The sequence below is a fragment of the Rhineura floridana genome, chromosome 8 (assembly GCF_030035675.1).
Source record: "Rhineura floridana isolate rRhiFlo1 chromosome 8, rRhiFlo1.hap2, whole genome shotgun sequence".
Lineage (NCBI taxonomy): Eukaryota > Metazoa > Chordata > Lepidosauria > Squamata > Rhineuridae > Rhineura > Rhineura floridana.
The window spans coordinates 71,875,725-71,902,469 of NC_084487.1; the positions used below are offsets into that span (position 1 = coordinate 71,875,725).

The 26,745-nt window shown below is 39.7% G+C and overlaps 1 protein-coding gene across 2 annotated transcripts in view; it reads right to left on the minus strand.

Annotated features, from left to right (window-relative positions):
• The window catches only part of LGR5 (leucine rich repeat containing G protein-coupled receptor 5), a 114,316-nt gene that overhangs the window by 47,966 nt on the left and 39,605 nt on the right, over positions 1-26,745 (minus strand). For both annotated transcript variants that reach the window (XM_061639741.1, XM_061639742.1), the window contains exons 2-4: positions 19,541-19,612; positions 10,625-10,696; positions 7,506-7,577 (exon numbers count right to left, since the gene is read on the minus strand). In XM_061639741.1, coding sequence (XP_061495725.1) covers positions 7,506-7,577; positions 10,625-10,696; positions 19,541-19,612 — 216 coding nt within the window. The remainder of the gene's footprint in view (positions 1-7,505; positions 7,578-10,624; positions 10,697-19,540; positions 19,613-26,745) is intronic.

Consider the following 26,745-nt stretch of genomic DNA (forward strand, 5'->3'; position numbering starts at 1 on the left):
TACATAATTATGTTTATCAGATAAAAGGTAGTGCGTTTTCCAGGTTAAAGATCTATCTGGAAGACCAGTAAATAAAGGTAGAATGAGATTTTTTCTTGCATCAGAGTATAGATCACAGAAGAAGAGAACATGGCAAATTGTTTCGGGTAGGTTGATCTTACAGATACAAAATCGGTTTTCTGCGGGAATACCATGAAAGCGACCCTCTAGGATAGCAGAAGGGAAGCAATTGAATCTGGCTCGGGTAAACAGGAATCTATATTGCGGGAAGGTTAAATCTTCTAAGTATGAAGCTTGAGTTGGAAAGCAAAAACTCAGGCCAAAATGCGATGGAGAACAAGAAGTTTTTGCTTTTGACATTAGAAACTGACGGTCTAGATCTTTTATCCGTTGGCCAATTGTATGCATTGCAGCCTTAAGATCCCAAGAAGCCAGTAGCTCTTTAGATAAGCCTAAATAGTTTAACTTTTCGTTTAGAATTTTGGACCAAGAACTGACAAACGGATCCCCCCATAGTAGATGAAGGTAACCCAGGGAAGGACCCGTATATGCCATTTTAGTCCAAAAACTAAAAGTTTGCATCCAAGCTGAGCACTCTACAGAATTGATTCCAGCCTCTAAATGAAGACCAGCAGGAGAGGCGCAATTTGGTAACCCCAATATAGCCCTCAAGAAATCCGAAAGAACTTGTTCTATTTTGGGATTAAAATTTGTAACCCAAACAGGTATACCGTAGAGGAGGTGCGGTAATATTTTGATTTTAAAAATGTTTAGGGCTGCAGGGATGTATCTGCCTCCTCTGGAGTAGAAGAATCTAATAATAGTTTTGGAAATATTTTGTGCAGATGCGGTGACCGCACAAATCTGGGAAGACCAAGATAGTGAAGAACTAAAAATTATACCGAGGTATTTAAATTTATTTACTTGACTAAAATATTGGCCTTTAATCTTCCAATGATATTTCCGTTTGTTTCGCGAGAAAACCATTATTTGGGATTTGGAAAAATTTATACTGAGAAAATTTTTTTCACAATAAACCATGAAGATTCTCAGAAGACGCTTTAATCCTATTTCCGAAAAGGACAGTAAAACAGAGTCATCGGCATACAACAACAGAGGACAATTAACCTCTGCTATTTTAGGGGAGTGTAGATTGCTTGAGCAGCTATTTTCTTTTAGATCATTAAGAAAAAGATTAAATAAGGTTGGAGCCAACACACACCCTTGTCGGACACCTACTGTTGCTGGAATGGAATTTGTCAAGTTTCCGTTTGGGTCATATCGTACCCTTATCGACGTAGATTGATACAAACGACTAATTAAGAATAAAAGACGTTTGTCGATCGAGGATTTATATAATTTGGCCCATAGTAGTTTTCTAGGGACAGAATCAAAAGCCATCCTGAGATCCATAAAAGCTGCATAGAGGCCCCTGTTCAACCCATTCATATGTTTTTCTGCTAGATGTCTGAGTACTAAGCAGTGAGCTAATGTAGATCTCTTTTTACAGAAGCCCGCTTGTTCTTGACCTATAATGGAGTTTTCTACTATCCAAGACTGTAATTTCACATTAAGATAGCTCGCATAGACCTTACCAACAACTGAAAGAAGGCTCATAGGCCTATAATTTGCTGGAGTTTCTTTATCTCCTTTTTTGAAAAGGGGAATAACTATTGCCTCCAACCATATTGCAGGGATGTTTCCAGACCGATTTATTTGGGTAAAAAGTGAGGATAGCAGTGGAGCCCACCATTCTATGCTTGCTTTTAACATTTCTGGTAGGATTTAATCAATTCCAGGGGCCTTACCATTTTTAAGATTTTGGATCAACGGAACTACTTCTGATTGATCAACTGGGGGCCATTCAGACACAACGTTAAGACTCAGTTGGGAGAAAGACCCGGGGGACTCTTGATTATAATTTGCAAAAATAAGAGAAAAATGTTGCTCCCAAATAGCTGGGGGTATAGAGCATTTGGTGGAAGCGGGCGAACTTAGGGCATTGATGACTAATGCCCAAAAAAGTTTAGAATCATTATTTAATGAGGCGTTTATTAAGATTTTCCAATTTTCCTGACAGGCCAATTTCTTTTTCTGAACAATTAGTTTTTTGTAGGACTTGCTTGAAAGTATTTTAAGGGGAGAGTGAGTACCCCAGAGTTTCTATATGCGGAGTAAATTTCTAATAAATTTTGTTTAGACTCTCTGCATTCCTTATCAAACCATCTGGGATACAATTCTTTGGATTTGCAGTTAAAATTTAGAGTTGATGTTAAGGTCTTTGTTAGAGCAGAAGATAGAGAGTGATACTCCGATAAGGTTTCTAAAGTTTCCTTGGATTTGATAATACGGAGTCTAGAAGAAGACCTCGAATAAGAGCCAAAGAATTCATTCACCTTTGCCTCAACTCGTTCATTCCAGCGAGGTCTCTTATAGTAGGAATCCGATATATAATTTGCGTATACGTACTTAGAGGCAGAGGAGATTGGCTTATTAAAACTTGCCGAGGGAGTTTGACCGAGTGGATCCAGGGTGTGGCCAATGCATTGTTGTGGGAGGGAGTGGTTCTGGCCTTCCTGAAAGAGGCGGTGATCTGACTGTTCCTGAAAAAGCCCACCCTGGATGCACTGGATTGCGACAACTACCGCCCAATCACAAATACCCACTTCTTAGGGAGATGATTGAGAGGTTTGTGGTGCAGCAATTGCAGATACTTGTGGATGAAACAGATTATCTTGACCCATTCCAGTCTGGGTTCAGGCCTGGTTATGGGACTCAATCGGCTTTGGTCGTCCTGATGGATAACCTTTATCAGGAGAAGGATGGGGTGGTGGTGCAACCCTGTTTTTCTTATTTGATCTCTCAGCGGCTTTTTATACCATAGTCCATGGTATCCTTCCGGGCTGACTTGGTGAGATGGGTATTGGAGGCACTGTTTTACAGTGGTTCTGATCCTATCTTCAGGGTTGTTTTCAGAGAATAGTATTGGGTGATTTTCTTGGTCAGACCACTTCTTGGTGAAACTTAGACTTGTGGCTCCTGCAGGGGTGGTGGACAAATTAAGATGGTCCATTGGGTAATTGTCTTTTGGCCCCCCTGACAGTTGTGCTATGGAGCGCCACAGGGTGCCATCTTGTCTGCCATGCTGTTTAACATCTATATGAAGCCCTTGGGAGTGGTCAACAGGAGATATGGAGCAAAGTGTCAGCAGTATGCTGACAATACCAGCCTATTTCTCTGTTACATCTGAACTGGGAGAGGCTGTGCAAGCTCTGGAACATTACCTGGACTTGGTGGTGGGCTGAATGAGGGCCAACACACTGAGTCTGAATCCTAGCAAGACGGAGACGCTGGGAGTTGGTGGTTCCCAAGTTTGGATAATTGGCCAGTTGCTTGCTTTGGGCGGGGTTGTACTCCCTCTGAAAGAGCAGGTCCGTAGTCTGGGGGTGCTCCGAGAGCCATCTTTGTCTCTAGAGGCCCAGGTGACCTCAGTGGCTATGAGTGCCTTTTACCAGCTTCGGCTGATAAGATAGCTGCGCCTGTTTGTGGACCGGGATAGCCTGACCACTGTTGTCCATGCACTGGTAACCTTCAGGTTGGATTACTGTAATGTGCTCTATGTGGGGCTACTCTTGAGGTTGGTCCAGAAGCTGCAGCTGGTGCAAAATGCGGCGGCGAAAATGCTCACTGGGGCAGGGTATTGCCAACATGTCAACCCACTGCTGAAAGAATTGTACTGGCTACCTATTAGCTACTGGGCTAAGTTCAATGTTCTAGTTTTGGTGTACGAAGCCCTATACAGCTTGGGATCAGGATACCTGAAAGACCGTCTTATGCCTTATATACCCAGTCGATCACTGTGCTCTGCAGGTGAGGGCCTCCTGCAGATACCATCTTATCAGGTCTGTTTTGCACAACATAGGAAATGGACTTTTAGTGTAGTGGCACCTACCATTTGGAATTCCCTCCCCTTAAATATTAGACAGGCGCCATCTCTGTTATCTTTTCAGCGCATATTGAAGATCTTTCTCTTATCCTGGTCTGCATCTATGTTGGAATTGCTTTTTAATATTTTTTTAACCCTCTTGTTTTTAAAAATAGATATTTTTAAATATAAAAATTATATATTATAATTAAAAATTATAAAAATGTTTTTAAAGATGTTTTGTTTAAATTTGTTTTTAATGGTTGTTTTATTTTAATATTTTAAAGTCTGTTTTTAAAGGGTTTTTAGTGCTTTTGTTTGCCACCCTGGGCTCCTACTGGGAGAAAGGGCGGGATATAAATCTAATAAATCAAAAGATAAATACATCATTTTTTAAAATATAAATACATTTTAATCAGAGGTGAGGAACCTCCAGCACATGGGTCTAATGAGGCCTGGCACGGCCCCTTATTTGGTCCATGAGGCCATTTCCCATGACCGCACCTACCTGCACCACATCTAACATCCAATGAGATGTCAGGTGTGGGTCAGGTAGCCTTAAAGCAGGGATGGGCAATCTGTTTGACTCTTTATTTTGACTTGGCCCCACCCTGTGGACAAACTTTGACAGGTGGGTGGGGCATGCCACCTGTCAATCACATGATTATTATGCCACATGATTGACAGGTAGGTTGCCCTGCACACCTGTCAAAATCTCTTGTGCCGTGTTCCCAAGCTTGGGAACCAAAGCACAGGGGCCATTACCAGCCCTATGCTTGGGAAGCCAGTCCATACTTCTACTTTCAATCCCCAGCATTGAAGATGGAAAGGGGAAGCACAGGGGTGCTCACAAGGTCCTCCTTGCACTTCTCCTTTCCATCGCCGATGTTACAGATGGAAATGAACTGCTTGAGGAGGCTTCAAAGAGCAGCATTGAGAGGGAGAAACAGTTTCCTCTCTCTGAACAAGATGTGGTCCCATTATTATTTTTATTTCAACTCATATATAACAGGAAAGGGGCAGGGTTTCAAAGGAACAATTGGGAGCTTAAAGTGGGATCCTGATTCTTACTTCGCTGGATCAACTCTGATCCAGCAAAGTAAGAATCAGGATCCCACTTTAAGCTCCCAATTGTTCCTTTGATCCAGTGAAGTAAGAATCAGGATCCCACTTTAAGCTCCCAATTGTTCCTTTGATCCAGTGAAGTAAGAATCAGGATCACACTTTAAGCTCCCAATTGTTCCTTTGATCCAGCGAAGTAAGAATCAGGATCCCACTTTAAGCTCCCAATTGTTCCTTTGAAACCCTGCCCCATACCTGTTGTCATATATGACATCAGGTGTTGGGCAAGTTGGCACGGTTTCCCCAAAACAACCTCATGGGGCAAATGGGGAGGCCTGGGAGGCCAAGTTTGGCCCATCAGCCACAGGTACCTCATCACTGCCTTAAAATATCCTCCTGATTGGTCCTTGGCACGGGAGGCTCTCTGTCACTGCGGTGACAACATGCCCACTGAGATTATGAAAATGCAGGGCTTGAAATCAGTGCCTATCAGTTGATAGGCACTGACTTCAAGCCCACTGGGTTTGGCTGTGCTGCATGCAGAACTCTGTAGCACAGGTAAGCCTGTTGCAGGGCTTAAAGTCAGTGCTTATCTGCTGATCAGCACAGACTTCAAGCCCCACTTGGATTGGATCTTCCTTTGCACAGTGCAGCTTTAACTCAAGCCATGATACAGAGGGAAAATGGGTCACCTGGCATCATGGTGACATCAGGGTGATTGACAGGTGGGTGCCCCCACCCACCTGTCATAGTGGCCCGCTGGGGATGTGGGAACCCAGGATGAGACCCACCAGCTGGAAAAGGTTCCCCACCCTGATCTAAATGAACACTATCCATTAATATTTAGACCATAAACTCCTGGTGGCTGAAAGTAATAGGGTACATCCCAGCCCTAAATTCCCATCATCCTATCAGAAGCTGATAAAAGTATTTGAGGGGATGAGAAACAGCTTGCCCCATGGCGATCCAGTAAATTAATTCTGCATTTGGGAGTAGAAAATTTTTTTTGGAGGGGGGGTAGAATCTATTTGTGCTAGAAGGAAGAATAGCCATGGCCATACAATTCTGTGTAACCTGTAGACAAGCAATAGGCTGGATTAGCCATCAATGAACATAAGCAAAATGGGACAAAGCCATCAAAATTCAGATAAACACCCTCAAATTAACTAACTTCTAACCCATGTCATACCATAAAGAAGCTTTTATTTTGTAAAATGCACCTAGCTAGCTTCAAAGCTTTCAATACCTTTTTTGAAACCAGGTTTCCTGGTTGTGAATAGTTTCAAAGTAATCCTCGTAAATCAAGACAAGGATCACCCTATGGATAGAAAATTGCTAGGTTATATGAAACAAGAAACTGAATCTATGCATACCTTTATCAGACTGGCACTCCTCATTTGGAAGAAACAAAAGAATCCTGGTTTTCTTTTCCTCAAATAGGTCACATTTGCTGATGATCCTCTTTCAAATGATAGTAGTTACTCTGTACATGCCCTTATCGTTCCTATCTGCTGCCTGCTCCACAGCTGTTTAAAGTTCCTCCTGACCATTTTCATTCTATTTTTATTTTAATTTTGTCACCAAACACCAGGCCCTTACACAGTCAACACAACCTCTCAGTTTTCTTCCTTTCTTTTCTTAGCCTCCTCTTCTCTATGTTATGGAAAGATATTTGCAACAAAGAATGAAAGATAATGAGATAGTTTAGAAACGCTGTTGAAGCTTCAGCTCTCTCAACACCACAAAGAACCCTTTGTTTATATGGCTTATCATATAAACAAACAGTTACTGTTTAGCCTGTTGGAGGAAGCTGCAGAGGTTAGGCTGAGACTTAAAAATCACCAGAACTGAAATTAAAGTCCCTTTCTTTATGCAAGTCTGTTTTAGCATTTCTTGGGACATATTTTTCAGATTTATTTCTGCAATCATGTGGACTAGGGACTAACTTTCATTTAAAATAAAATCTTGTATTCTATGTTATAATTCCAAGTTGATACCACAGTTAAAGATACATTGTTTATCCATTCCTTTGCAGCCTTTGAAATACAAGAGACAGAAATTGTTCAGGACAGAAATAAAATATAGAAAATAACATAACTAATGATCAGGCCTGATATTCTTTAATTAATTATGACATTTCAGAATAAAAATGATATCACTTTGTGACATAAAATCTTAACTGTACAATTATTATTTTAATGTATTATACATGGAACACTCTGCATGGAGGTTTTTAGCACATCTGAATCTGTTCTATCTGAAACAGAGACCAGAATGCTCATGGAAGCAATTCATTGTTCAATTATGTTTGTCTAAGCAGTAAGAATTGTATTTTGAAAAAAATTGTGCTCTTGAGCTACATTAGCACACCATTATTTCTGCCATGCAGTGTTTCTTCTGAAATTCAGAAGATGTTATTTCTATAATTAATGGGAGTCTAGGTTGTAATATGAAATACTTTGGCACATTTGCCATTACCTATAATGTAATTTGTTACAGGAAGCATGCAAAAACTTACAGAGACTGGAGAGAGTGCAAGTTCTGGAGTGCTTCAGTGGGAACTTGTCTTAGCAGATTGTTCTGAAGCATTCTGTATTGTACATAAAATGAGTGAACAAAATATTTTTAATTTACACACCAGAGGTCAGTTTTTAGTACCTTATACTGGTATAATCCCTCGGAAGGAAAATGAAAGGAACATGGGTGTAAGATCTCTTAAGTGGGCTCCAAAACAGACTTGCTAATGACTACTATTTTGAATCAAGTTTTAGAGATAAACCCCATACTTTGCTCATATAATGAGCAATACCTGGGAGACTTCTTGGAGGAAAGTGGGATATTAATGAGATAAAATAGCAAAATGCGAAAGTGTGCCTTTTCTCATGATTTAAAGATGCATTAAATACATGTTTGAAGGTTTGAAGAGTCTAAAAAATAGTTCCTACACCTCCAGTTTAATTAAATTTATGTGTGTGAAACTGCACAGATACATATCTGAAAAAAATCACTTGTACAAATAGCTCCTCTTCTTTCAAGGCACTTATTAATGAAAATGCAAGTTTGTCAACTGAATCTTTACTAGTGATGAGCTCCGCTTCTACAGTAATCAGAGTTGCCATGGGATTAATTATTTCTGATATTCACTATCTTTGCGGAGAGAATGTTGAAGCAGCAACGAGGGGTGTAGTTGTCCAGCACCTTGGCGAGTCTTAGACCCCTTACTATTTTGGGAGCAAGGTCCCTATGTCTCCAGAATCCTACGAGCCAATCAGCATGAAAGGGGAGTGTGTTACCACTGACAAGAGTATTCTAACACGACTCCTTGTCCTTTCCTGATTGAAGCCAATCAGAGTGAAAAGAAGTGAGTCAGCCCCTGAGAAGACTCTTTTCAGTAGCTCACACTCTACCCTTTCATGCTGTTTGGCTCCTGTTGTTGTGGGAGAAGGCATTAACAAGGTTCTCATTCTCAATCCAGCAACAAAAAAAGGGAAGGGATGGCTTTGACTATCATGTAGGGAACTGGCACTTGTGAATTTGCTACTACACTACTGGTAGCAACTCTCCACACCTGGTTTCTGATTCATTCTTCTTTTTTTCCTATTCTGTTTTTTTTAAAAAAAAAAATCACTTTGGAATCATTGGTAGTGTGAGTGATACTTTTATTGATCTACGTTTTATGTGAGTTGTTCAAATGTGTATTCTCTATCACTGATGTCAATGAGGGGTTGATTGTAACTGACAGATAGAAAGCAGCAGTGGGGAATGAGGTGTTGACTGTAACTGACAGACAGAAAGCAATGGGAGGAATGAGGTCTTGATTGTAAGCAGCAAAGGGAAGACACTGACTTAATTATCTGCCTTAATCTGTCTGCAGTGCACTTCAAAAAGGAATGTAAACAGGCAATCATTACAGAGTTCAGAATAAAGATTGATACCAGTGGAGACTCATGAATAAATAGTGATTATAATATCGATAATTCTCTGCAAAGCAAAAAAAAATATCTGAGATCTGAAACATGAAAAGATATCGGAGGAAAAGTAATTGGATCATTGATGACCACCAGGGAGCCACACTTAAAAAGAAACATAAAAAGGAGAGGATTCCATCCCTTATCTTTACACAGTCAATGTCATTGGTAGTATTTATGTCACTGGTGGATTTGGGCAATCATTGTTTCCTTTTTACATTGTCAAACAGCTTGTTTTATAATATACTTTGCTACTGGGATATAGTAACTTAAGTAAAAAAACTAAGAAAAGTTAGTGTGATTAACTGGGAAAAAGTTAGTCACACTAACAGCACAATCCTAAGCATGTTTACTTAGAATTAAGTTCCTCTAAGTCCAATGGAATTTATTTTCTAGTAGTAGAACCCTGGACCTGTATATTTGGAAGAAAGCTCCATTGGGTTCAATGGGACTTATTCCTAGGTAAGTATGTATTAGACTGCAGCCAAAGTGCGTTTAGCACTCTAGATTTAATGGGACAATGCCTTATTAGCTTCAGTGGCCAGTTATCTTACTGGAGGGCATCGCAAGGAAGTGGTATAAGCACAGTGGCTGCTACTCCACCACTGTGCAGTCCAAATGAGGTATCAGCAACTCAACACTTGTGTATTTGTATGGTATTGGAACAGGAGTCCCCCATGCTGCTACCACTACCTTGTAGGATTCTCCAGTATAGGCTTTGGGCCCTTTGCAGTGGCACTCAGCAGTAGAAACAATCTAAAGCATTAGCCATCCCTGGACTTAAGTGCAGCGAACTGCCTCTGAACTGGAGTCTATGTCTATGAACTGTATTGTTTCTTTGTTTATTTCAAGCATTTCTACCCTGCCTCTTCAAAGTGTTGAGGTGGTGTACATATACAAGACACGCAATATACAAAATAAAAATATTTAAACAAAAACACAACATAGCAAACAAAATCCAGCTGCAACAGGCCAGGAGAATAAAAACTAAAGCTGGAATTACACTTCTGCAGACACCTCACTAAATAAGGTGCCAAAATGCAGTCAAAGATAGTGCCTGTGAAACTTCAGTTAGAACATGATACCACATAAAGGGTGCCATCACAGAAAAGGCACTACTTCTCAAAACGGATGTGTTTCAGCAAACAGCTAACAAACAAAGGCATATTCTAATTAAGTCAGAGAGTATACTTCATATTTTAAAAATAAGTTTATCCTTAACTGACTACATCCATCAAGAAATAAGATATGGGCATAGTGTGTTTCTTAAATGCTACCATATTTATAGTAATTAATCTACTCATTTTGATCCTCTCCCCCCATATAAGTAAAAATAAAAATGATCTCCTGTTTTCCATCATCATTAGAAATGTCTCTGAACTTTGAGAACTGAAAACTGCACTTCTGCAGGAAGTTACATGAAATTACATTTGCATTTGATATTGTATAGCAACATTAACTTTATGTGTAAACTGCTTCTGGAACATCACTCATCTTTTAAAGTTTAAAGGTTCTTCAGTACAATGAAGCACATATCTTTTTTTCTAAATATGCTCACCTTCCTTTTGATACTTTAAATCAAAATAAACAATTCATCTTATTTAGTGTTGCATTAATATTAGGTCCTGGGACCTTTTAGCAAATAACACAGAAATGTCAGTTTACTTACAATACTTTAAGACTAAAAAGCCCAGAAAATGCTCCTTTGGGGACGTGTGCCATGCCGTTTCCTGCTAAACGTCTGCAGAGTTAGAACAAAGAAAAATAGATTTTATGTTATGTGGAACTAATATGGATGTTAGAATGTACACATTCTGCTAGAAGCACCAGGGCCAGGAGGAGTTGTTCAAGAGCCCTGTTTTGTCATCCTTACCGTTTTGTATGAAACATTCTCTAGCTACACAGTCCATTTAACGGCAGCTGGGCAAATACATTTGCTTTAATAAATCTAGTTTACAGTGCACATCTAATTGTTCAACTTGTTCTGCTTCAGTAGCAAACAATGCAAAATTATGTAATACAGATTGACTACTATTTTCAGCAGCTTGAAGGCACATAACAAAACTACTTTCATAATTTTGTATTTGCCTCAGTCATGAATTTGTTCACAGAAAGCATATGCATAAATAGCCAAACTTTGCTAGTTCCAAGGGACAACATGGTTGCAAAAAGGGTACATGTTCCTTCAGAATGCTGTGCTGGGATTTTAAAAGCTTGATCATTAATTCCCATCCCCCACTCAGTATTAATATCCACTTTTATATTTGCTTATTTTTGCATGAGGAAATGGGTTGATGATCATTTGCCTTTCTATTATGCTATGCATGTGTTTCTTAAAATAATGCTACTGGAAGAAAGTAAATATGAGCACAATATCGGGGATCTGATCAAATTGATCAAATTTTGATTCAGTCACAACACCAGAATTGGAAGGAAACATTACGATTGGCACTTATATTAGTGCATGAGAATGCCATCACATGTGTTGAACCTTTTTTTTTGTTTCTAGAACCACTGGTTTCAAATATGTCAGAAGAAGAGGAAGAGAAGGTACAAGGGAACCAGCAAAGGGGTTTTTTTGCAACTTTATCCAAAGCTGTTGGAGGATACTGGATTGAAATGGGAGGGATGATGGTGCAACTGGCACTTAGAAACTTCCCTCCCCAACTGAACACTATGCCTGTGCACACAACAGTAACAGTGCAGCTAGGGATGGGCAAATATATTAATTTTTATTTCTCTGTTTCTCATTTTTCCTATCCTAAATTCAGTTCCCCACATTAGTTTGCTTTTAAAATCCTCATGAAAACTTAATAGCATTTTAGGCTTTGTACATACTATACATTTAAATCAAATTGCTTCCCCCAAAGGATCCTGGGAACACAGTTTACAGAAGTGCAATTACCAGCACTCTCATATATATATATATATATATATATATATATAGTTTTATCAGTGTTGTTAGCCACTCTAGACTCTGTATGAGGAACAGTGAGAAACAATAGAAAGGATAGATAGATAGATAGATATTTGACAGCTACTGAAATAACAGTGGGATGTTCAGTGCTTTTTTAAAATGAGGTACTAGTATTCCTCTCTTGATGAAAAATGCTGTAGGTGAGCACAAAATGGCTGCCATGACTAACAAAGAAAAGAGGTGGCTGTACTCCCATCACAAAAAAGCACTGTGGATATTGATCCAACACTTCCACATGTGTAACGCCAGTCCATATTTGTTCGAAGTCTTTTTTATACTGTGTTTGCCTAGCATCTAAAAATTATACACATACAAATACATGTTTCAGTGATTTTTTTTAGCAATCTGTATTGATCTACGCACAATCAGAGTTTTACATTGATCTCTGTACCTGACATCTGAGGTTAGTGTTTACTGAATGAATGGAAGTGGACTGCCTTCAAGTTCATCCCGACGTATGGCTACCCTTTGAATAGGGTTTTCATGGTAAGCAGTATTCAGAGGGGGTTTACCATTGCCTCCCTCTGAGGCTAGGCCTCCCCAGCTGGCTAGGGCCTGCTCAGCTTGCCACAGCTGCACAAGCCAGCCCCTTCCTTGTCTGCAACTGCCAGCTGGGGAGCGACTGGGCTCCTTGGGACTATGCAGCTTGCCCACGGCTGCAGAGGTGGAAGGGCACGTAACCCCTGAGCCATTCACTGTGGGGGTGATCTTTATCTGGCCCTTGACACCCAGGAGACACGAGTGGGGATTTGAGCTCACAGACTCTGGACCCCCAGCCAGGCTCTCCTCTCCACTGTGCTATATATGTGAATACAAGGAGAGACCTTGATTAAGGATTTGATATTGGATGGATTAAATGCATCCTTCAAACAGCTGAATCAGGATTCTTGTATAATATAGATTTCTAAACATTGTTATAGGACATTATAGACCCTATTTTGTTAATATACAACTCCCATTTCTGTTATGTGTAGCAGAAAATTAATCCCTTACTAGCCTTTAGTATATTTTTTAAAAAGAAAGCCTCCTAATAATGTATAGATGTTTAAGCAATCTAACTTTTCTCATACTAATCACCCAGCTAATCCTGTGCTACCTTTTTTGAGAGTCATACAGTAGTCCAACTTTTTGTTATTTGTAATAACATTTTTTTAATACACAATGAATGAGAAAGTATACCTATTAGGCACTGGCATGTCTTGACTGACAGGTGGTGTTCTCTGTGTAAAGAAGTGGTTCTCAAAATGAGATTAATCAAGATGTTCAAAACTGGTGCACCCACCAGGTTCTTAACCAGCTTCCCTTGCTGGGCATTAACGAAAGACCTTTCTGTGCACTAGAGTTTATGGTAGACTGTTCCCAAATATGTTTGAATAAGGGCAGAAGACTCTTGAATTAAAAAGGTTTGTGAACTGTTGGCTTTAAAGTCACTTTGTAGGGAGGTGTGTTAGGATTCTAGTGTTCTTGTTTAATTAGTATGTTTCCACTCCTCAAAATGTTTCATAGAGTATTCACATATATCACAACCTAGCCTACTTCATAGGATAAAATGGGATGGCAACACGTATGGTATCTTTTGTTCAAGTTAAAATACATATTTTACATACCTAGTGGGATGCCTCACCCAATATATGCTTGCCTGGCAGCTGTGCTCCTCAGACAGTGTACTCTTAAAAGTACTATATGGCTCAGAGGAGGCAGGGCCGGTTCTAAAGGGCAGCCAGGTGGGGCACTGGCCGAGGGCCCCTGGGGCTACAATCCTGCTGCGCATAGCAGGGCAGGAGCTTCAGAGCCGCCCACCATTCCCCCACTTCACCTACCTTTCTCTGTGCTGTTTTTTGTGGTAGCACGCATGCGTACCATCAACAAAGGTGGTGGCAGAGGCTTCAGCCCCTTAGGGAAACCTCGGCTGCCATCTTGATCTATGGCAAACCTGCACTTGCAGTGCATGCCGCCGAAAAAACAGTACAGAGAAAGGTAAGTAGAATGGGGGAATGGCGGGTGGCTTGGGATCTCCTGCTCTGCAATCTGCAGTACCAATCCTGCAGCGAATCACAGAAAGGGAGTACTGGGGCCTGGGGCAGGCTGGGGCCCAAGGGCCCCGGCATGCCTGGGGCCGGCCCTGCTCAGAGGTGTGCCTAGCTTGTACCAGAAACCAGGCTTTTAGAGTTGCAGCACCAGCTCTCTGGAATCAATGACTAGCCAAAATCAGACAGGTGCTAAGCATGATGATGTTGAGGCACCTACTGAATACATTTTTTGATTAGGAAGGTGTAACACAGTCAGTTATGGTGGAATATCAATTTTATATATGATGAAATTGTTTTGTTGTTTTTGGAGTTTGTATGGATGTTTTAGTTTTTAGAACTTGTGTTGCATTCTTGTGTTGTATTCTGATTTTATCTTGTACACTGTTTTGATGACTTTATGCTGTGAAGCGGTCTGTAAATTTGTATAACAGCAACAACTCACTCTGAGAAGGCTTTCTTGGTGGCGGCACGACAGTCGTGGAATGCCCTTACTAGGGAACCTCAGTGACATGGCACCTATATTATGGTCTTTTTGACACCAGGTGAAGACCCTTCTATTCAACCAGGCCTTTTAAATTCTATCTTTTAGTGCCTTTAGATGTGGGTCACAAATTGTTTTAACTTTTCTTTTTCCTTTTTTTTAGGCTGATTTGATTTTGCAGGGGCACATTTTATGCTGTTTATATCTGTAGCTGTATTAACTGAACTTCATTAGTGCATTTTATTGATTTTTGTAGCATGTCCAGAGGATTTTACTCAATGACAGTCTAGAAATGTTAACATCATAATTCCATGCATTGTTTGTTTTAGTAAAATATATGCCACTGGAACAGTTTCAACCTTGGGCTGCTCTGATTTATGTCAGTGCAGTAGTGTGCATGCCTTCCATCACCCAAGATGATGATGCCCCTGCCGCTATCTTGGGCAATGGAACACACCGCATGCTGACATGAAGATGTGGCAAAACCAGATGTAGGTAGGCCATGCTGGCTGCTGGCTATTCCCTGGGAGGGTGAAACTCTGGATCTGTAATCCCCACCACTATCTGGTTGTGATGCTGATGGAGATCACAGAGTGGGAGCTTCACCCTCCCAGGTTCAGGGCCTGGTGCAAGGTGGGGTAGCAAGGAAGCAGGCAAGAGGCAGGAGTGGTGAGGCAACAGCAGTGGGTGAGCCCAGGCCTCTCCCAAGGAAAAATTGGAGGGAGGCCTATAAGCACCCAATGCAGGGCAAGAAGGTGGTGAGTGAGGGTGGGTGGAAAAGTGCCTGGGGGAATGAGCAGGGGTTGGGGTTGGGAAGGGGCCTGGGGGAGTGACATCATTGGGGCCCATCCCAGGACATCACTAGGGCCCAACCCTGATATCTCAGGGTTTAGGATGCTTCTGACCTGGCAACCCTGTGTGTGTATGAGAGAGAATAAAGCCATATCTCATAAAGACACCACAGTCTCTGCTGACCTTCATTCCATGGATACCAAATCCTAGGTAAGTACTAGGACCCCTGGAAGTCTTTCACTGCTCAGAGACTGGGGTGCAGACAACAACATTATGTTCTCCTTGAACTGCCAGGATTACTTGCATATCTCTGTGTCTTTGGGTTTGGACCCTCTTGATTAAAGTGATTTACAGTACAATCCTAAGCATATTTACTTAGAAGCAATTCCCACTGATTTCAATGTTACTTACTGTATAATATTTAAAATTGCGACAGTAATGGCATTATAACAGAGTTAAGTAGACAAAGGATGTGCCATGGAAACAGGCCATGTGTTTCTCAAAAAAATGAAAAAAAAAGAAGCATTCTACTAAATTTCTTATTTATTTACTAGATTTCTAACCTGCAACGCCCTTACAAGGCAGTTTACAAATTTGTTAAAAAAACAAGGAAACCCAAAAACATACAATCATGCATGTACCAACAAATACAATTTCAAAAACCATACTTTTTGAAATTCTAAGCCCTTTAAATATCATATATACCACCGATCTTTTTCATTACCCACACCATGCATTTAAATCACATGGCTTCCCCCAAATAATCCTAGAGACTATTAGTATTGTACAGTTCCCAGGATTCTTTGGGGGAAGCCATGTATTTTAAATGTGTGTTAAATATGCTTTAAATGTATGGTGTGGATGTGACCCAAAATTTTTCTGCAAGGGTGAATTCAGAATTGCAGTAGTTTTTGGCATGATCAGCTTTGTTAAAGAGGTAAAACCATTTGTTCTATCAGTCTCAACAGTAATCTCATACTACCCCTTTTCCTGCGGTCATTTCAGTATGTCTCTTCTTCTACTGGTGCTATTACACCAATTTACTGATTACATGGCTCTTACTCTTTAGCCCAGATAGCTCTGTCTGAAACATGAGTGAAGTATTGGGTGTACAGCCTCCCACTGAATTTGTAGTTCTCTGGATTAGAAATATGGACAGCAATTCACCACACATGAAGATAGCAATCCTTATCCATGGAACTTGGGCACAGCAGCATTGTTTAATTTCTACTGTTTAAAAGCCTGCATTTTCGTTTTGAAAATTGTAGCTGCTTCTTTTACACTAGTGCTATGTCTTTGTATGCCATCAGTTACTTATTATTCTTACTAATGGTCACAAAAACCATAAAAATCCAAAACTGTGCAAGAGTTGCACATCATACTCTTAAAAAAGTGGCATGAGACTAAGTTCATTCATTTGCGCCTGTAACCAAGACGGAACTAAATTTTAACGTTTGTTTGTTTAAATTTTATTGCTTTTAGCCAATGGCCATCGCAAATACAAATACAGATGAGGTACACAAAGTGATAGAAAGAATGTTAAAAATCCGGGTTAGTGGCCAACAAATTAGGTATGACAATTGTCATTTGAATATTGAAAATGGGTAGCGCGTAATTTCTTCGCTGCCAGGGCATACTTGGTGACTAAAGTAGTCACATGATTGCAATTATCGATTAAAAGCTCCACCACTGGGTCCTGGGGACATTTGGCAGAGGTGGAATTAATAAATTGTGCCAGAAATTTCTGTCTGGGACCGTCATATAGTGGGCAGTGTAACAAGTAGTGGATAGTATCTTCGACAGTGTTACACCCTGCATTTCCGCTCTTCGGTAGGAATACCTTGATACCTCCCTGCTAAATAGGCAGAGGGCATCAGTTGGAATCTCAGTTCGGAAAATGCTCTGCGAAGAGAGGGATGTGTAAGAAGGTCCAAGTACCCTGATCTAGCATGATTTAGTTTAATTTGAGGGTACCAGATGCAAAAAGGGGCTAGTAAGATACCTGATCTTGGCCTATTGCGCGGTCGAAGACCCGACTCCTGAGGGCTTGTGGGCTAAAGTTCGAGAGCTCGCCCAATGAGATGTTGTATTGGGCCAACAATTCCTGGCTAGTACGGACCCATCCACTCTTGGGCGACTGCTCGAGCCAACAGAGTTTGGCAAGAGAGTTGTCAGGCATACAAATTATTCTGTGCCAGTATCTAAAAAAGGCTAAATCTATTCTAGCCGCGAGGGGAGGTAGACCAAGTTCTGCTCTAAGATGAGCTGCAGGGGTTCCCGAGGGAAGCCCTAAAACCTGTCTCATGAACTTCTGTTGTATGGATTCTAACTCTTGCTTAGCAGATGCTCCCCAGAGCTCAGCCCCATAGAGTATGGAAGCCACTGCCTTGGCAACAAAAACCTTAAGCAATGGGGGAACCAGTTGTCCACCTCTGCCATAAAAGAACCTTTTAAGTTGAACTAGTGTTCTGGTGGCGGTAAGTTTAGTAGCCCTAGCATGAGGTTTCCACGAGAGGTTTTCACTAAGGCAAATACCCAGGTACTTGAATGAACGAACCTGCTCCAGCAAATGACCGGCAATTGACCAGCTAGATGGTTTTCTCTTGTTACCAAAAATCACGATCTTGGTTTTGCTGTAATTAATAGTCAAGTGGTGCTCCTTACAATAGATGTTCAAGTGAGTGAGCATCCTTTTTAGGCCAATCTTATTTAATGAGAGCAAAGCCAAGTCGGTGGTTTTGTTACTTGGTCTCACAATAGTTATCCAAAACTAATTCTCAAATTATTCTGTTGAAAGAGAGAAGGGGAGAAACACACAACCTAAGTGAATTTATCTATGCATTATTTCATTAAGGGCACCTGCTGTAAAATTGTTGAGTATTGAATTAAAAATGGCTTGGAGCTTTGCCCACTCTGCTTTTGTTTAAATACACCAATTTTTCAGTCTTAGAAAGGAAACTAGATATGTCTTATTCAACAATGCTGTAACTATCTCCAGCAACATTCTGGCTTTCTCCTTTAGAGATGTAAATGCACTCTAGCTGCAGGTTGCACAGAGTTTGTGTCATTCACTCAATTCTAGACAGTTGTAGGAGACTGGCTGGTGAGAATATGTAAAATAGTACAATGCTTTGGCATTCAGAGCATTAAGGTTGCAATCAATAGCCAGGATTCCCATCAGGACTTCCTCACATGATCAGGTTTATGCATCCCAGTACAAGTTTGGACTCTTTTCTAGGTAAAAAGTGTGTTATAATGGGATTAGAGGCTATCCCAGTACCAAGTGATCAAGTCTCACACTAGGAGCAAAATCCCTAGAAATGATCCCTCTTGGCCCCATCATTACACAGTAGCTCATATTGCATGATGCCCCTAAGAAAACTTAAATTTGGGTGTCTGAGAAGAGGCAGTGATATATTTGTTTTGCATGAACAAAGCTGCAGCTTTTCATGATATGTGTGTTTCATGGCTTGCCACTACGTTACAGGCTGTGGCATTACAGGGCGAAGGATCGAAGCAAACCCCTTTGTTTAGTGAATTTTGCCATGATACCTGTGGTATGACTCATGCCTTGAGTTACTATTGTTGTAAAGAGTGCAAGTTTGAAAGTATTCAAATTCTTTATTTTTACTATGGTCACTGTTATATCCAAGTCTTAGGTGCATTCGGTGCTTTCATCTCCTGGCTGGCCATCATCAATACTAATCAACATTCCACTTATGATCCTGTGTTTGATTAACTTTTAACAGCATACTTGCTTTTAAAACAGAAAACACCAAATAGAACGAACCAATCTATATGAAGCTCTGTGTTTCATAGTTAGCCTTGAACGATGCTAAAAGCTAAAGAGTAAGGAAACAGTAATTAAAAGTGATTACAACAATACGACTTAGTACTATGAAATGTGAACACAAGTGTCCTTGACACAGACAGAACCAGGCACCAGGTTTTGGTTTTGATTATAACTTCACTTGTTATTTTAATAAACATGAGCCAGTATTCAAACTTTTAATATCCTGCTGCTTAGCTATTTCCAAATAGCAATCCAGGTCTTTTAAACAACTCTTAAAAAAATTAATTTCTATGGATCTGCCTCATGGTAACTCTTTAGTGTTTTTGGTAAGTTTATTTCCAGAATCACAAGCAATTGGTTTTTTTCAACTAAGCGTTTCCACATGTGCCAGAAGTGTCACAGCCCACAGTTTTCTGTGCTGTGTTATCTGGTTCCCACAGTAAGTACGAGAGACAAACCTAGGAATGTGCCTAGTTCTCAACTATGCCCATCAAAGATACAAAGATACATACAGCTCTTCCAGGAAGCGAAGATTGTGCAGGGAGTTTGGGGACAGCTTAGAAATGTTGTTCATACTGAGATCACTGTAGAAGAAAAGAGACAGAGTCTTAGTACAACATGCATAACGGCAGCATCCAGCTGTTTATTTGTACATTTTAAAGTAGCACATTAGCAAAACAAAACAAAACAGAAATCCTTCTAAGGTTGATGAATTAACCAGAAGTATTTGTGTCATTTATTCCAGAGAATCCCATGGAATTACTCTGAAGTAAGTGGTTTTAGAACAGCAGATATGGTTTTTTAAATACCATTTTTTTAAAATTAAAAATATGACATACTGTAGCATGCCATTTCCCCAGCAACTTCTAAATATTATTTTGTCTGCCTTTTCTTATTCTTAAGCTATCCTTTTCTACCTATTTCAATATGTTCCAGTAAAAAATCAATATAGTTGACACAATCAGGTTGTTTTTTTGCTTTCTGACAAGAAAAATTATTGCTATGGTAAATCTGTGCAACATGACAAAACAATATTTAAACATATTTGAAAAAATAGTAACCTGCATTTCACTCTTGTTAGCTACAGAATGTAAAACATAGAAATTTTGCCCTATATTACTGTGCAACATGATAAAACAATATTCAAATATACTTTGAAAACAATATAGTAACCGGTATTTCACTCTTGTTAGCTGCAGAATGTAAAACATCCTATATTAACTGTTCCAATACTGTAAAAACAAATATTTTGATTTACAGAAAATCAAACACTTCCAACATTTTCCTTTTTAATGTGCTCCCTTTGCAGATTCTCAAGTTGCATTAAATAAGTGAAATGAACCACAAAACAAGGGTGCAATATGACCCTGCTAGGTAGCAAACTTCCCGGTGGGGTTCCACAGTAGTTCCTGGCACAGGAAACCAACAGCTTTTTCTAAGACAAATCAGCCTTACTTTTATGCAATATTCCATTTAATCATACTTTAAAAAAAACAGTGCTTGCCCCATGCTAGGACAGCATAATTACTGTGGCTTATATGCACAGGGAAGGCCCCACTGAAATATATGGGAGCAATTCAAGAGCATCATTAAAATGTTTGTTCCCATATACGGTAAAAAATTCACTATGGGGCTCTCTTGTGCAAGCCTATGTGAGTGGAAGCGATGCAAGCACATGCACTTGCGCATATGTTTATTTCTTAATTATTTATTTCATTTATGAATTGCTTCTCATAAACATCCTGAAACAATTAGACAATAAAAACATTAATAATAAAAATATATAAAAACAATTGTCCAATACAGATACAGAGTGGGATAAAAATCTTCACTTAAAAGGCATGTTGGAAGAGGAAGATCTGCTGAGAAGATAACTATGCCTGTCTGATATGTATTGGTAGGGAGTCAGCATCAGCTGACTCAGGCTGTAGACCAGGCAGTAAATGATACCAAGTGCAGAACATCTTTCGTCTTGTGGGAAATGTTATTTTAAGCAGGTAATCTGAATGTTATTATTGTGTACATTTTAAATGCTGATTGTTCACATCAGAGGCTCAAACTGTTTTAGTCAACATTCTTAATGCATAAATACATTTTTACTAGTTTACAGCTATTCCCTTGACAACATATAGTTCCATGGAAATAAATGACAGCTTTATTAATATTTCTTAACCATTACCCATTTTCAACTCAATGTGCTGTTTAGCAGTCACTTCAAAAGCTAATTTATTAACTACACAACACCAGCGCAGTTATTAAATTCTCTTCTGTTGCAATATTTAATCATGCCATACTCTCTTCAGTAGTTGGCTACTACCCCCTTTGTTTTGGCAAAGTAACAAAAGATTTTCTTTGGCAAAGGAACAAAAATACAGCAAATGAAATCCCATCAGTCAGATTACTTGTATATTAATGGCCAATAAGACAAAGCCTGTGGGTGATGATGCATTTTCTACATATACCAGCAACAGTGCATTTTAATAAATACTTCGTATTTCAAGGGACATGTTCTGAATAGGACTAGTGTCTGTAACATATAAAAATAACATCAGAGGTAAAAAAAAAAATAACAATTTACAGCACTCATAATCCCTGACCATTGGCTATGCTAGATGGGGATGATGGAAGTTGTAGTCCAACAGCTCCTGGAGGGCCACAAGTTCCCTATCTCTGGGTTAAAGTATGCAAGTGAGGGACGGTGGTCAGTCCCCTATATATGCACATCAGAGTGGGGAATATGTGGTCTTCAGATGTTACTGGACTACAACTCCCATCATCCATGGCTATTGGCTATGCTGGTTGGGGCTGATGAGAGTTGGAGTGCAACAATGTCTGGAGGACCACAACAGTATACCAGTCATGGATCCACACTTAAATAAAGACTGAATGGGACCCTCTGTCCTAGGCCATGGAACTCTAGAATTAAGAAAAGTTTCTGTACAGTTTGTGCATGAAAAGCTTTAGGGAAGGGTACACTTCAGCCACATTATATTGGTTTGTTCCACTGATTTACTGTTGTCTACAGCTTAACTCTTGTTTAACCAAAACAAGGTTTATTATACCTTCCTGTAATTTAAATCCATTAACCATAATCTAAAACTCTACATTTACAGGGGCTTTCAATTCATTTAAATTGGAGGTGGCAACACTTCAGGTGCATGCCATCATATTCATTCAGACTGGAAACTGCTTTCCTGCTCTTGGAAGAGAAAGCAAAACCCCAGACTGCCTGGCACTTATATATAAATCAGCACACATAGCTTTATTTCATGTTGTTACCAAATGTCGTGAATAAGTGTTCCCCTCCTCTTTTTGGTATCTGTCAACTATTTATACATGGTTTGAATTCTGAATTCAATTAGTGAGTAAGTGACAAAAATCTGCCCAGGCATATCCACTTATTTGTTCCTATCATGGTCCAAAACCTAGACATAGCTACCTTTGTATCAGAGAAAGAAACCTGTGGAACTGTGTACCCAAAGACTGGTGTAAACTAGTGATGAATGAATGAGTCCCAATTAGGAATGGGTTCAGCTAAAACATATCACTCCCTCATCTATTATTTTTGAATAGATTTTGAAATTTACCCCATATCAATCTAATGACATTATTAGGAGCACAATGAGACCAAGCAGTTCCTCCCCCATGAGCCCCCAATATCAAATTATCATATGAATCCACCGCACCCCTTCCCCACAAGTATACATGGTGGAAGTGTTGGTGTCAGCAGCAAAGGAGGGGCTCGTGATAAGGATGGCTAGTGCCAAGGTTTCCATTATGGCCAAGAACACTTTTGTAACACTATACCATGGCTCCCTGGTTACTGCTGCAATGGCACTGTTGTGGATAATAGAGACTCCAGTGTTACTTCTCATAACAGCTACTGCTATCACATAAGTTGACTGACAGCGAAAAGCTGACTTCAGCTGTACCAGCAGAGAGGGATCAAATCTATTATGGCAGGTCCAGAGTTCAGAGGAGATTTGGACTCAGCTTGTAATGGGCCTGGGCATTGTAAAATTCACCACTATTACTAGTAGAGACCATCTCATGGTGTGTCCCCTCCTGTAGAGACCCATCCCTAAATTGACAGTGAAGGAAAAGAACCTCCAAATAACAGACTTTTCCCTATCACCTGCAGGAGTCTTCTTCCTCACAAACTTTCTCATCTCCTGACACCCTGCTTTTGTCAGGACACAACTACTATTCTTCTTTAACTGGAGGTGACCTCCTTCAGGAAGTTGGATCCCAATTACTCACACCTGATGTATAATGGTACACTAGCCCTCAGTAGGCTTCTGACCAGTGCAGCAACACTCTGAGTTACCTGAGGGCCAAACTATGTGATAAAAACATTTTTTAAAGAGTGTACATAAACTGGCTACTTTGATTTTGAAGCAGCCGCCGCTGCCATTGGATAACAATCCAGAACATGCCCACAGTCTGGTTCTCCCCCCTCCCCAGCTGTAATTTGCCCCAAAGGTGCTGCTACACCTTTGGGGGCAAACAGCTGTTTTCAGCAGGAAAGCATGTTTCAGATCAGGGCTTCAAAAGAAAAAAATGGCCAGTTTAAGCACACTTTTGAAAAAGCATTATTATTGTTAACATGTAGTTTTAGCTTTTAGCCTCACTTGTTAGTCTTAACTACAGTGTCTATGGTGTACTGTCCAGGGTCCTGATGTTGCGGGCACCATCTTAGGTTCCTGACTTGCACTGTATGTACATTTTTGCTTTTGTCATACCACTTCATGCATATTAGCCAGGTGTAGATTTAACACTTCTTCTCTTAACCATAGTTAATGATTCAAGAAGCAGGTCTCAGTTCTGAATTCCCCTCGTTTTTGAGCATGCATTAAATCCTCTTTCCCATTTAGCAGTAAGTATGGTGTAGTGTTACATCTGCAAAGGCTGCCCCTAATCTTGATTGCAACTAACCAGAATTAACTTTTAATTATAGCTTGAAACCATAGATGCAAATGTGATTTGCAAACTGTGATTCAAGTTAATCATGGCTAGCACCAGTGCAAATGCAACGTTAACCCATGGTTAGTGCTGACAAGGACAGGGGATTCACAGGATACAAGGCAGGAAGCAGCAGCATATGGGCCTACAGTTTTTTCTCAATATAAATTTTTATTCAGATTTCTAAAACAAAACAAAAAGAAAAGAAAAAGAACAAATTAATAACTAATACAATAAAATATTGACTTCCGATTTGTCTTAAATCAGCTATAGGTCTATAGTATATAACAAACCTGTCCCTTAATATATTACAAAATCACTTTCCTCCAGTGGTTATCTTGGTTAATCATTAAATCTCATTAACATCATATCATTTTATTCTTTCCACAAAAAGTCAAAGAGAGGTTTCCAGTCCTTGAGAAATATTTCTATCGATTTTTCTCCAAATAGACATGTCGATTAATCCATCTATTCAAGTCTAATAAATCCAGTAGTTTCAACAGCTATTCTTCCATTATCAGTGTTAGTTCCATCTTCCATCGTCCATCCTTGCACACATAATTCTGCTGTCAAAGTCATATAGTAAGAGTCTGATAGGAATTTCCTTCATCACAAATATTTTCTTGCCATCAATTCTGACTGTGTTACTGAAATATTGTTGTAAAGTCATATCTCTGTTCTTCTTTTTTACGGGGTACACTAGCACATCTCTTGAGAGTTTTTCCATTGTCACATATCTGGAATTAATTCTATAAACTTTCTCTATCTCAGGTTCCATCAGATCATTCCAGTCCAGAAATTTTTTTGAAACATTGATAAATTTATCTCTGATATCTTCACCAATTCCTTCAGAGACAGCGCTGAATTCCAAGCAATAATCTTTGTCACTAGGATCCATCACAGCTATAAAGTCCAAATCTTTTTCCAATTCCACATTTGATATATCTATTCCAATCTCCAGGACTTGCACCTTCCCTTTAATTTTTCTTTCATTTCCTGTTGCTTGACCAATTATATCTTCTTTTCTCATAGAATCCTTTATTTCTTTCAATTCCTGTTTCATTTTGCCAAATTCAATTTTCATCTCTTGTCTGCTCTGTCTCAATTTCGTTATCTTAATCTCATCCATTATTTTCTGAAACATGTTTAGAGAGAGAACCCCTTCCTGTACATCCAGGGTCTCGGCCGCTTTCTTGATTGTCATTCTTAAGACCAAAAAAACCCCTCTTCAATTTCCAATATAGCCACTATTCTCAAGCAAAGAGCAATTTATTTCTTTTTCCAGCAACAAAGGAGTTAATATTCCAAGCTTGTTGACATCATCTTCTAGACAGACTGCCTTATCTCTTATGTTACCAAGAGTGCAAAACAAACTTAGTTCCCAGCATCAAAATAATTAGTGGCATAAAGAATAAGCAGATTCGTCAAAATAAAGTAGACCAGAAAAAATAGTCCCAAACAAATAGTACTCAAATGTTCATAATAATCAGATTTCTCTTTAGATTAGATGCCCCTCATCCGTTTATATCTTTATAACGCTCAATTCCATGCCAGCTTTTTGCAATAAAAACAAAGATAAGCTATTTCGATTTTCTTCCTTAATTCCGTTTATAAAAGAGAAAGGTATAACTCACCCAGTGATTCTTTGTTGCTGATTCTATAACAAATCTCTTTTACTGTAACAGTGATAAGAGTGATAGTAGATAGTAGTAGACAGAAGGATGCTTGCCTGTTAAAATCCGTTTTTCTTTAAAGAAAAAAAAATGTCTCGCTTAGTCAGTTTGAGCTTGCTTGAATTCCCTGACTCCGTCAGATGCTGCTGGCTACACCTTCGTTCATAGGAGATCCTGATGAATTCCAACAAACACAACGAAGCTTCTGTGGGTGATTTCTTCGTTTCTCCCTTGCCTGGGAGAAAGTTTTTACCAGTCAAAAAATTCTTCTGACTGGTTTTAAAACTGAAAAAGCTTCCTCTGAGACGGGAGCTCGTCTCAGAGGCAGACACAGGCGGAGCAATCCTCCTGGGAAGTGGGCCTACAGTTTTTTCTCAATTATCATTGCACCAACTCTGTAAAGTAGATCGATATGGTATTCCAAACAATGGCTTGCTTAAGACCACTTAGTGAGTTCCCAGCTCAGTTGAGACAAATCAACGTCTTTCTAGAGCTCACATTTTTAGCCACCATGATACACAAATTCTCATGGTGACTTATTAACCATCTTCACAAATAACCACTAAATCATGGTTCAATGATATGCACATGACCAGAAAGGAGTGTGCGCAAAGCACCAAGCTCAGCCAGTCTCAGGGTGAAAAGGAGAAATAAACCAGATTCAGTTTTGCTTTTGCCAGTCCCAGCTTCTTGTTATGCAGAGACCAGGATTCTTGGTTTAAAACAACTCTATTCAGTTGAAAAAGAAGCCAACTCCAAACCATGGGTTATGAAACTGGTTGCTTAAACAAACTAGAGTTTATTTTAAAGAAGGGATTGAGACCCTGTAGCCCTCCAAATGTTGTTTGACTACAACTGCTATCATCCTTGACCATTAGCCATGCTGGCTGTGGCTGAGGGCAGTTGGGAGACCAACAACAGGGCCACAGGTTTTCCATCCCAGATTCAAAGCACATGTTCATATGTATCAACAAGCCATGTTACCCGAGGAAGGTACAGAGGGTACTATACCAAGTCTATAGCCAGCAGAGAGCCTGAACTCTGAGCTTTTTTTTTCTTTTCAAAAGTAAGTTGGTAGGCCT